This window comes from Leptinotarsa decemlineata, unplaced genomic scaffold (assembly GCF_025532065.1).
Source record: "Leptinotarsa decemlineata unplaced genomic scaffold, Ldec_3_MD MMD2_tig00003308_RagTag_RagTag, whole genome shotgun sequence".
In the NCBI taxonomy this organism is placed as follows: Eukaryota; Metazoa; Arthropoda; class Insecta; order Coleoptera; family Chrysomelidae; genus Leptinotarsa; species Leptinotarsa decemlineata.
The window spans coordinates 1,176,002-1,188,908 of record NW_027412586.1 but is presented as its reverse complement, the minus strand read 5'-3'; the positions used below and the strand labels follow the sequence as shown (position 1 = coordinate 1,188,908).

The 12,907-nt window shown below is 32.9% G+C and overlaps 1 protein-coding gene across 1 annotated transcript in view; it reads left to right on the top strand.

Moving 5' to 3' along the window:
• Positions 1-4,854: 4,854 nt before the first annotated feature.
• Positions 4,855-12,907, top strand: part of LOC111507060 (putative inorganic phosphate cotransporter) — a 31,356-nt gene continuing 23,303 nt past the window's right edge. Inside the window, exons 1-3 of the mRNA XM_074177831.1 lie at positions 4,855-5,010; positions 7,324-7,463; positions 10,837-11,149. Coding sequence (XP_074033932.1) covers positions 4,926-5,010; positions 7,324-7,463; positions 10,837-11,149 — 538 coding nt within the window. The 5' untranslated portion in view covers positions 4,855-4,925. The remainder of the gene's footprint in view (positions 5,011-7,323; positions 7,464-10,836; positions 11,150-12,907) is intronic.

Genomic DNA, 12,907 nt, shown 5'->3' with positions numbered 1-12,907 from the left:
ACTAGTCTGGTAATCAAATTAACTAAGCCGTTGGTATTAGTTATACTGTTAACTTTCGAAGCCCAACGTCTCCAGATATCATCAGTCCATTCAACAAGAACTTCTTTTTATTTGCAAGGCATTAACGATTTCATTCGCGGTAATAGTTGCGAACAATACTCTTTCGGGTCTGTTAAAACCTCTATCCGAGATATATTAAGAAAATATCAAAAACTTTCGTTTTTCGAAAAAAATATTCATTCTTTCGCTTCTTTCGAACCTCTTAACAATTCCCAAACATGATCTTTGATATAGCCTTCAGCTCTCGAAAAAAAATAATTCTGGCAAATATGGAGGCTGGGTCATCGATACAGCATTGTTGTTGTACTAAAATTCATAAACAAGCAATGCAGTGTAAGTAGTTTCAATAGCGTGATGCAAAAGTCATGAATTGTTTTTCACAGATCATGGCGTGTTTTTCGGATTGCAGCACTCAAGTTATCAGGTGAATGTTCATAACCATGTGTTTCCAACGACTGTTGATGTGCTGGAGCGTTGAGTCATTTTCAACGAATTCACTATCATCTTAAGGTGCGTATTCACCAAAAAAGAGAGCACGAGCGAACATGAGCGAGCATTCGTGTATGTTTAGTTGTGTTCGCTCATGTTCGCTCGTGTTTGCTCGACATATTGATGTCTCGTCTACACCAGAGCGAATATCTTCAAGTTTGTAGTCGTAGTTGATCCATCCACTTTGTGCGAGCACCTTTTGATGTACCGCCTTCTTCTCAATATTTTCTGAACGCGAACATGCATACGTTCGCTCGCTCACTAGCCCGTACTCACCAGACGATTATTGATGCAGAATGCTCATTCACTCTTGTTCGCTCTTGTTTGCTCATGCTTGCTTTTTTGGTGAATACGCACCTTTAGAGACGCTTATACCATTCATGAACTCTCGTTTTATTCAAAGCAAACTCATCATGTGCTTTCGTTAACATTCAACACTCTTTGCTACACTTCATTAATGAATTGAAGGAGTTATATTTTTAACAGTGATTAATTTTTGGAAAAAAAAATTTTTGGCTTTCTACGGCTCCATCTTGATACGAAAAAATGTGGGAATCTTCCAAAGAAAGGAAGAAAGTAATCAATTTGAAAATAATTAACACTACACATGGATTTGTAGATTATGCATGATCTACGTTTTCCTGGACCGCTTTCTTTTCCGTCAATATCTTTGAAATTACATACCTGTTTCATTTCGAAATGAAAATAGTATAAATGAGCCAAGGTATCACTCATAAAGCATGATTTAGTATGTGTACCACCGACGCGAGTACAACATAACTGCAAATTGATGATGAATAATAATCATTAATATAATCCTTGTCAGAAATATAGAAAATGAAATCAGGGATTCATTGTTTACACTGACATCGATGAAACAGAAGTACCTAAATGAAGAAAGAAGTTCGACAAATATAATGACTGAAAAAATACCACGGGAGCGTAATTTTTCACATATATTCCAGACAACATAACGATCAACTGATCTATATTATTTGTTATGACATATGTCTGTGAGGATATTAATTGAAGTTCTTGGAACCCACAAGGGCTCTTCAAAGGTCATCCGGTGTTATCTGGTTACGCAGTTCATTCAGCTCAGGCTGTTGAAGTTCTCTATTGAAAGCTTCGAGCTGCGCTAGAGCTGGAGTGTCTAAGTTGAATGACTGCGGGTTTTCATAGATATCCTTCCACCTGATCAGCGGTTGGCAGATTAAGCACATCACGTGGAGGCTCTTGAAATAAACGAGAAGTTTTTCCGCGAAACTTCTGGCTCACCTCACTAGTGACTTTTTAGCAGACAGTAACATTCGTATCCTATCAAAGCCATGCTTTTTGGTGATCAGCTGTACGCCTTGACTCAACAACATTACTGCACATTGATGATGAATAATAAAATCATTCATTTAATCACTATCGGAAATTCAGAAAATTAAATCAGTGATTTTCCCAACTAATTTATTGTTTACATTGATTTTGATGGAACAGAACTGAATAAAGGAAGAAGTTTGACAAATATAACAACTGAAAAAATACCACGAGAGCGTCATTTTCCACATACATTCCAGACAACATAACGATCAACTTATTTATCTTATTTGTTCATGTGAAATGACATGTGTCTGTGAGGATATTAATTGAAGTGGTAAATACGATGAATGTACTAAGTTGTGAAAGAACAAATATTACGAAACTAAATTTGAACAAAGAAAATTGCACTATTCGAATCCCATATGATTAGTGAATTATATAGATGATAGTTTGAATTATTATCAAGCGACAACGCGATTATAAAATAATTATGTACTAATGAGTGTTTTCTCTTTGATGTGTCCTCGTTACCAGAAGAAATAAATTTACTAATTAGAAAATTATCTCCAAAAAATTTTTAAAATAGATTTAAGCATACTTGTATGCCGAGAAGAAGGAATGGATTTCCATGAACATATCATTCAGATGAGATTGTTAAATATTTGATGTCATGCACTCAAATTCCTCAAGTAATATAAATTTTAATTTCAGTTGAATCTGAAGCAAGTATTGGAATTTATGAATTTCATCTTGAAAAAATTGTCCTAAGAGTTCAGTAATGATTATTATGAGACGTAGTTTTGTGAAGATTTTTGTTTACAACATACACATTTTTGAATTTTGCAATTGGCATTCAAAATAGATTTATATGTTGGTTCATATCAGAATTAACTTCTGAAGAGTGTTTTCATTTATGAAATTTCATGAAGAATCTGAAAGAATATTGATTCAAGGGACTATAAATAGAAACTTGTGCTATGATGATGAACTATGACGTTAACCAAAAAATAATGAAAAAAAATCTGGCTACTATAAACAACTTGAAGGGGTTGATGTACTCCCAACGCATGTTTTTTATTCTATGTTTCTCATATGGATATATAGCATAACGGGCGTATTGGCCCAAAGCTTGCTCTACTATTACTCCCTGTTTTATTTTATCTCTGCACATCTCCTAACTCCTATTTATATCAGATCCCCCTCAACTTATTGTTTCCAGCGTTCTTGTGGTCTTTCATTCCTCTGTTATCCATTCCTCTGTTGTTCATACCTTTCCTGACAATACTTGCATCTTTCATTCTTGAAATATATTCAAACTATTGAACTATTCGAGCCTTCTATATACTGTTTTTGTTGTTTCTTCTTTCCCCAGTACTGTCTAACTTTTTTCTTCCGAATATTCTCCTTAGCAGCTTTTTTCCATAATCTTAAATCTTTTTCCTATTTATTTTGTCAACGCTCAAATTCCGCATGTTGATGTAACTTGTTGGGATGATGACCGTTTGAAAAATTTTTATTTTAGCTTTTCTCGAAACAACTTATGATTTCAACAGCCTCATCATCTTCTCTGCACATCGGGCCTCTTTTATTATACTTTGACTGAATTTCTCTTTATTCTCTTTTGTTTCATTGAATATGGGAACTAAATATTTCTGGATTTCTACTTCATCTATTGATATATTTTGTCCATTCTCCTACTCCCCACGTTCCTTGATTGAGGTAGAGTATTTCTATATATTTTTTTTGTTCGAATGCTGTTTGAGGTGAGTGATGTCTTCAATGTTATGTCAAAGAGATTGCATTTGTCAAATTCCTAGATTTATATGGAAAAAAAAACTGCGGTTGACATTTCTGGCTTCATTGTGAGTCATTACTTCATTTTTGCTGGGAAAATTTCTGGAATATATGTCACTTTTGAAAAGAGTACGGTTTCAATATCATTCATATATTGTTCATTTTGAGATCGTGGACTTTGATTCTTTTATTGAAATTTTTGGATTGTTATGCCTTGAAACATGATATTTTCAGGATATCATTATTAAATAGAGCAAAGACGAACTATCTACGTAGTTGTTCCTGTGTTTGATATCGTGTTTGGATTTTCGATAGAGGTAAGTTTGGTTCTCATCGGACCAATTTGAAAATTCTGTGATTGGAACTGGTTTGAACTGTATACCACAAAAATATCCAAATTTCATACACAAGGCGGAGAACTTAACTGAAATAAAAATTACAGACTGTTTATTTAAAGTGGAAATTGTCTGACAAAACCTGACATGATTCATAGACAACATAACTTTTTGTGAATTGTTCATGTATCACGAAAAATTTGAGGCGAATCGTCAAATTTCTCTATTGTTTACTAAAAAACAAAAAGAGTGCGGTATCCCAGCAGTTTTTAAATTTACCAAAAAAATTATAACAGCACTCATTCTGGCGTGTCTATAGATTCGTAGTTCCAGGAATCAGATCACTCATGAGATTAGTTAGTTTGAAAAGTAGATTGAAGATCAAACAAGCGACGAGATTAGAAGTCAAAGTGAACATGAAATTTTTGAATGCTAATTGAGGTGAGTTGCCGACTTTGATGTAAGGCACCAATTTTTTTAAGTATTAACACATAAAGACGTGGTCACATTGATGACAGCAGTAGAACGCAATAGGACAATAACCCAAAATTCATATGTTCGAAATGTTTTCGTCATTACAGTAACATATATGAATACAATTTCAAGTCCATTTGACAGCTCTTCTACAAAATGGTAAGCAATATTTCCATTTTTTGAAAATATAATCCAGTATTTTTCCAAGTTATATTGATCGATGTGTGTTAATCTCATATATTCAACTTTTCAAAATTGAATGAGTTACCTCAAACAGTGATTTAGAAAATTTCACTTATATATGAGATATAAATCAACACTTTCCTATCTCTGTAAATATGTTGACTGATGATAAATCTTGAATCTATATGCAATTATGAAAATGAAGTTTTATAAATTGAACAACTGAAATTCATTTTTGCAATCTGTATGTTCGACTGGGTGTGAACTGATTTTGAAAAAATGGAGAAAGAAGTAATTAGTGAAAGAATAGCAAATGCTGAAGAAACAAAGTTTCTTGACAGTGAAAGAATAAAGAAAGGTTCTGGTATGTGAACGATATACTTACACCTAACGATTAGAGAGTGAAATTTTTTATGAAGTATATCAGAAATATGTTAAATGTAATACCCATCAATAATTTCGATTGATCATGTAGAGCTGGATACGTTAATGAAATATCAATTTCTAAGGCGTTATAGTTTTATGCATCTGTTGAGATCTATTTTTCCGTTCAATGGAATATAGTTTTTAACAAAACCCTATTACCATTGAGTATCGTTTGATTTCGAATCATATATTATTCATAATTCAAAAAATTATTTTCAAAATGATTTGATATTATTTCATCGACTTCATTTGAGCATTTTCAACTCCCAGAATCTGAAAATTATTATATTGTAGTGAAAAACTTCCACAACTTTTCAGTACTTTGAATCTCAATGTTCATTCACTTTCCTATTTTTTGCAGATTTGTTGTTAGGTTTTGTATGCGTGAGTATAGATCTCAGTGTATTTTTTGTTTTGTGAGAAGTTCTAACATTGAATCTTTTTTCAATACAACTCATCTTTTCAGACAGGTTTTCTTTGTGAAAAATTTTACAAATTGACGGTATACCTCATCGGTTAGAATTGAAAAGTTCGTCTTTCCTACAGGCATTTGAAGTTCTCTATTACAATTTTCATATTTTCCAGATTGTGGAAAGTGAAAATACCCGAATGAGGTCAATAACAAATTCTGATTACATCCACAAAAAATCACTTTCGTTTATTTTTCATATGATTTCCTCAATATTACCAAACTAGTGTCCTGATTTCAGTTAAGCGAATTGACATGATCTTATGTGTTTTAAATGATAGCTCTCGAAGTACATTTCAGAAACGAGTGTGTTTTTAGTTTTTTTCTAAGAATTACGTGAATAGTTTTACTCAACCAAACCCATGGGTAAAACTCCAATGATGGAATATTTTCATTCAAAAAATTAATTTTTAGATTAGCTGATAGATCCTTTTTTTACGAGAAATCTCGTCTATCTCGCCGTGTTTTGCAGATTTTTTTGCTCGAAGTTTTGTCTACTGCTGTGTTAGACAACAAAAAAGGTACTCGTATTATCTCATTCGCAGATACAGTAATACTCGACAGTACCCAAAATTACTACTCAAGAATATACAGAGAGGCAATAAAGATTTAAAAGTATATGCATAATTTCGATGGAAGAGAAGAGACAAGAGCTGGCTACGTGACCTTAGAGGTACATGAACACGAACAGGTAATATGATTAAGAACGATATAAATATAGCGGCCAGTACGGAAATAGTACTTGATGCGTTGAATAAAACAGGAACAAGAACCAGAGCATCCAGCTTGGGTACTGCGAACGTTACCACATCACATTAGAAAATGCCAACCGCAGCATTAGACAAAATGTCAGGCATGGAAACCTGCTGACCACGGCCAGAAAACTCAGAAAATACCCTTCATACAATTATCTCTGGCCGTGAAAGTTTACATTCTATTTTTGATATAATACTACTCTTTCCGAGAGTTTCGTAAATTATACTTGTAAACTAGTATTGACAATCTCCGCGTACACTAAAATTCTGAAGAGGTTGAATCAGGGTTTTAAAGAGGCCAGAGAATATACCCTTCATTTTCATTTCAAATCAATCGAATAATATCGCACCTTTTCCTATTCTACATAAGTCATTCATTGAAGTAAAATAACGTAGTTTTCGTTCACGATGAATAATGTTTCTGAAATTCATCATGAAATCTCACTCACGCATTGAGACTGTATTTCCTTTGGAACTGTATTACTTCTGAAGATATGAATGAGGGTTTCTAAAATATTAATTTATCAGTAACAGAATTCAAAATCATCAATAGAAATATCATGACCAACACATGATAATTATTTTCATAACTTTCGAATCCTTCTTCAGAGTATGCACTGATTACGTTACCCATCTGATCCTTTTCAATTTTATTTCAGTACCATTGTGTCAATACATGAAAATTTTCAATTCTGTCGACATAATAATCGAGCATTTTTGTTCAATGAAAAACTGTTCATTTCATCATTATGATTTCTGATATGAAATATATATCACCAGAAAACTTAAACCAAAAATAAATGAAATAAGTTTTGATTTTTTGATTTTGATATCATTGTTCGAAATGAATGATGGTAGTTAGAGCATTTCTCAGAAAGAACAGAAAATTTCAAAAATATATTTTGCGTAACAGTGGATTTCAGTAAAGTACTATTGCAATTCTTCTCATCAACTCTTCAAATTTGGAAAAGATAGAACTATTAAAATATTCGTGGAAATGGAAACAAATCATATTTTCGATTTTCAGGTCCCAGATGTGGAAAGAGGCATGAACAAATGGTTATTTTTTTCTTTTTATTATTGGTATCTTTCAGTATAAAAGTGAGCATAAATATCGCTCTGGTTGCTATGACAGAACAAACATCCACATACAACAGAACCATTCCCGTAAGTTTTTTGTCCCATGTTTGGAGGATCTTGTTGATATTTTTCATATTTTTCGGAGAACGAATCTCATAAAATGGAAATGCCAATGTTATTTCAAAATATTTTCATTTCAAACTGCACATTTCATATTGGACATTGATTATTATATGATTATATATATTTATACTTCTCTAACTTCTTTAAACTTCTCTAAAATCATATATATATATATATATATATATATATATATATATATATATATATATATATATATATATATATATGATTTTAGAGATGTATAAAAGAGATTTCATCCAGTTTATATAAATATGTCGTTTGGTGAACCTAAAACCCTCACCAAATGACATAGGTATATAAACTATATGAAATCTTTTTTATATGTCCTTGAAATCAGTTACACAAACATCGAAAGTACAAGTTTCATGATCATGGAAGGATCCGTATACATGATCATTGTGTGGACTACAAAAGTGGCACGGCTGACAAGGGACTTCATGAGGGTTTTGTCTCCATTGTTATGGAATCTTGAGATGGATGAGGTTTCTAGTTATTGTTGATATTAGATTTTGAATTAGGTACAGAATAAAATTTCTACTTCGTAAGTAAACATATGAGTAGATTTCAAATATGGATGAAGATGATAAGATCCAAATCGAAGCTTTGGAAAGGTCGCAGAAGGATACTTTGTTGTGTTATGAACCAAATGATGTATTTAATGATTATAAAAATTGCATTTCACGTGTTCAAGCTAGCCTTAGACTTACTTGAATTAGTGAATGACATATCATCTGCATATATCGTGAATGCAGAATGAACCATATTTTATCTCAATAATTATTTTATGAATTGATGAATGTAGCCGTTACTACGTGGTAGACAATCATAATGAAGAAAAGAGAATTGAAACTTTTTATATTTTTCACCACTTTCATCTCAATAATTAGTACGAAGCCCAAGACAGAGCCTTGGGGAACTCCTTCTGTGAAAGAAAGTTAGTTTTTGCCTTTTTCATCTTCCAAAATAACATTTAAAGAAGTAAGGAACCTCTCAATTCCTATATATTGATGGATTAGAAGAAATTCAAAATACTTGTTCCTAAAAATTAATCACTTCTACTTGATTTTCTTCTCAAATATACTCCAATTCAGAAACTAAGTGAATTCATAAAAAGAAAAAATATGTTTGAAGTTACTGGACAATATCGTACACACTGAATGACTTTATACGATTCTTCAGACAGCATATTTTCATCAGATGGTTTCTCCAACTTGGAAATCTGAATGCTTCATTCTCAATTGTTTCGAGTTCCAATAAAAAAAAATTCACCAATATATTTCCGTTTCAGTTTTTTTCTGAACAAGATATTTTCAATACTATTTTTAATTGCATCGTGTTAGGAATGCATTATATGAGACTATAATAGAATTAACACTTATAAGACAACTTGATTATGTCAACTCATAGCAACAATGGGGAAAGGTAAAACTGGAAATATTCATAATGTGATAAATCCTATGTATAGTGATAACAAATCCCATAGAACCATTGTTTCGGAGACAATCATTCAGGTTCAAAATAGTGATATATGGAACTGCAAGAAAAGTTGACAATCATTATCCTATGTCAGATGGATATTGTAATAACTCATCTCGTATACAGCGTACAGCGTGGTGAACGTGGAAAGTCGTATTTTGGAAAATAATTGGGTTCATATCCTGAAAATTTACAAATATAGGTTTTTAGATTTGTTTCGTCGAATGAGAATGATGACGTTTTTCCGGTTAGACTAGAAATTGGTACAAACTTCCTTAATTCAGGAGTACAAAAGTATATATTTTCAAATTTCTGAATACCTGGCATCATTCTAATGTGAATTTATTAAATAAACCTATAACAAAAATGAACCGTTCTCATTTGTTTATTGATAAAAATGTATTGGGCTCTCGAGTGATTCTGCTGGGGTGTGTACAGTTTTCTGGTTCGGAACACTGTTTCAAGCTTTTGGGAATCGGCTTTTATAATTCCAGCAACACGATTGTGAAACTAGGCATTTTCACCTCAATGCGAAATTAATTCTAGATCCTCATTAAGATATGAAACCTCCTGCTGCCGGTGAAGATGTGCATCCGCCTCCGATGTCCTGGAATCGAAACGGAATGTCGAAACAAGTGTGCTGTCGTCAGTAAAGCAATATATTGAATTCTCAGTTTTTTCCAATAAGTCGTTGATAAACAATAGAGAGATAGTTGAAGACAATATAGATTCCTGGGGAACACCAGCGTTGATGGTAACAGTATTCGAGAGATATAAGTCTATGGCCACTTGCAGTGAACATTTTTCCGGGAAGCTGAAGAGCCATACACGAAAATTATTCGATAAGCCATAGCTTCGAAGTTTGACCAGCAAACCCCCATTCCACACACGATCAAAGGCTTCAGAAATATCAAGCGCTACCGCTCTTGAATTTCTATGTTTCTCGATTGCGTTATTCCAAATATGAGTGACATACGATAGAAGGTCGCCTGTTTCAGAGAGCCATATTGATGATCGCTCAAGATGTTGAAGCCTTTCAAATATTCAAGGATATGGTGGTTTATGACTTCTCCTAAGATTTTTGATATCACTGATAGAAAAGCACTTTCACGGCTGTCGTCAATGTTTTGGTTATTTTCCGGATTTTGCCGTGGTCTTATTTTTTCCAATTGCCAATTGTTTCAAATGCAACTGCCTAAGTCATCTTCAGTGGCGTGGTCGACGTACTCTTCTTTTCTTGACGTATTAACTGATACGTCCATATTCATTTAATTTTGTAACGGGTGAGTTTCTAAGTCTCCCAGTCAAAATAAATATGGAGTTCTGGTCTATGCGAACGAATATTTAATCCAGATGGGGAATCTCTGAAACTCCGAGGTGATAATATATACCTGTCAGAGAAATTGAAATATACAGGCTGGAACTCTTTGATGTTATTTTTGGCATAACTTCCAAACCGCTCCTAGTATATCCATACAGCATTATGATTTTCTGGGGTAATCGGAATATGAATACAAAATGTCAGTTCATTTAAAAAAATTTTTATAAACCATGTTCCCATTAGTTACTCTGTATATTGAAAATTATATCAAAACAGCCTAATATATTGATATCAAAATTTTTATATGAAACATTTTTTGAAAAATCAACATTTGCATTTTAAACATATGATGACAGGTTGCTGTGGCATACACTGTATATACCCGATATTGAATCTCCAGTCTTCAATATAATATCTGTTCAAATCAATCCGAACTGGGTTTGATATTTTGTTCCTGAAATTTCTCTATGCATTTTCAAAATATCCATTTGAGAATTGTAATTTCATACTCATTTTCAGACTTATGAATGGACTGACAAAAATGTTATCATTTCTGCCTTCTTCTGGGGATATGTTTTGCCCCAAGTTGGAGCCGGCTGGTTAGCTACTCACTATGGACCAAAATGGTTTTTAGTTGGATCAATGATGGCTTCTTCGATAGCTGGCTTTTTGATTCCCATGTCAGCAGCATACTTTGGATCGAAAGGAGTGATGATTTGCAGGGCTTTACAAGGAGTTTGCCAGGGATTTGTTATTCCTTCAGTACACATGTTACTTGCCCGGTGGGTTCCAAAAGACGAGAGGAGTATGGTATCATCTATAGTATATGCAGGTGATTTATACATTTCGCGATGAGGATATTGATATTTTTCACCACGTAGCCTCATTTGTGGATTTCGTAAAAACTTGACTCAAATCGAAATATGGATTGTAACTATAAAATTTAGGATAATTGAAATTTGGGTCTATTCATGGGTATCTAATGAACGACAAGAGTCAGTTGAATTGTGACCAAGTTGCCTATTTCAGAGTATTACTCTATACCAAAAAATCGAATCTAGCTTGATCAATTTCACAATTTGCAGTGGATAATAGAATTTATTCGACAATTTGATATTCAAATGTCATCAGAGAATGATAAAATAATTTTCATACAGGATGGCGTTTGACTCGAAAACTTTCATCTCAGAAATTTTGGATGTGTGCGAATTTTTTCACTTCATCTGTGAATTGTATTCACAAGGCCCTGACAATCGTTAAAATAGATTTTCCAACATTTCCAAGCCTATCCACATCAAGCAACATTAAGAGGATAATTCTTTTCAGGAAGCAGATTAGCTTCTGGACTAATGAAAATGTTCTGAAAAGGAAAATTGAAACATCTTGTGTAGAAGAAATCGTGAACAAGCATAAAACGATACTGATTTCAAGTTTAGTGTTCCATATCAATGTTAGGTAACCTTAACAACAATGTGAAAATGAAAAGTAATGAATATATGGAAGTTGTGATGACTGTTACTAAATGTATTGTGGCTGAAACTCATTTAAAGAAAGAATGTCTGTCGATTTCGAAAAATAGAAAGGTCCAGTCTCATTCGAAACGCTTCAGGGAATGGTCATCGAATAAATAAAAAGCCACTGAATTTGTTGGAATTGGTACCTAATACTAGATTTTTTAGTTATTTTGGAATATTTGGAATTAGCAAAATGTGGCAAAAGGATCATGAACAGTAACAAACGTCCTATTCAAAACAGTTCATTGTTCACTCTGAAATGAATTACTTTTTCAATTTTTTTCATGATATGTCATGATATTGTCATATTTTTTTTCAGAAGAAAATCATTTTTTACTTATAATGCACTGTTTGGAACCTTTGGTGTGGTTATGAATATTACTGGATTTTTTCCCAACACCAAATCGTTATTTTCAACACCTCGACACGTGTTTCAATCACCAAGTGATCATCTTCAAAGAGGAAGATTGAAACTAGAAACTAATGCGAGCTAGCCCTATTTATGCAATATAGGTATCCCATACAGGTAAACCATCCAGGCGTACCACCCATACAGGTATACCAACCTAAATTAATTTTACAATTTTGCCTTATCTATCATTTTACAATATATGTATATATAAAACAATTTTCAGCTATATAAAAATTAATTTCACAATATTGCCTATCCAATTTATTTTTGCAACGTGTCCTTTGGATAGACAATTTGATAGACGATTTGTTGTTGGAAAAAAACTCCAGTAATATTCAGAAAAAATCATTTTATTCTTCAGAAGAATTCGAACTATATCAATAAAATGCTTGCTTGCTCATTTGATCATTGTTCTGTTTTCTCAAGAAGTTCGCCAGTCTTCACTTTCTGTGTCATTCAGGATGTCTCCTTAATTTATTTTTTCAATGTGTCCTTTCGATAGGCAATATTGTGAAATTAATTTTTATATAGCTGGACATTTTTTTATATAAACATATATTATAAAATAATAGATAAGGCAAAATTGTAAAATTCATTTAGGTTGGTATACCTGTATGGGTGGTACACCTGGATGGTTTACCTGTATGGGAAATGCTTGCTTGCC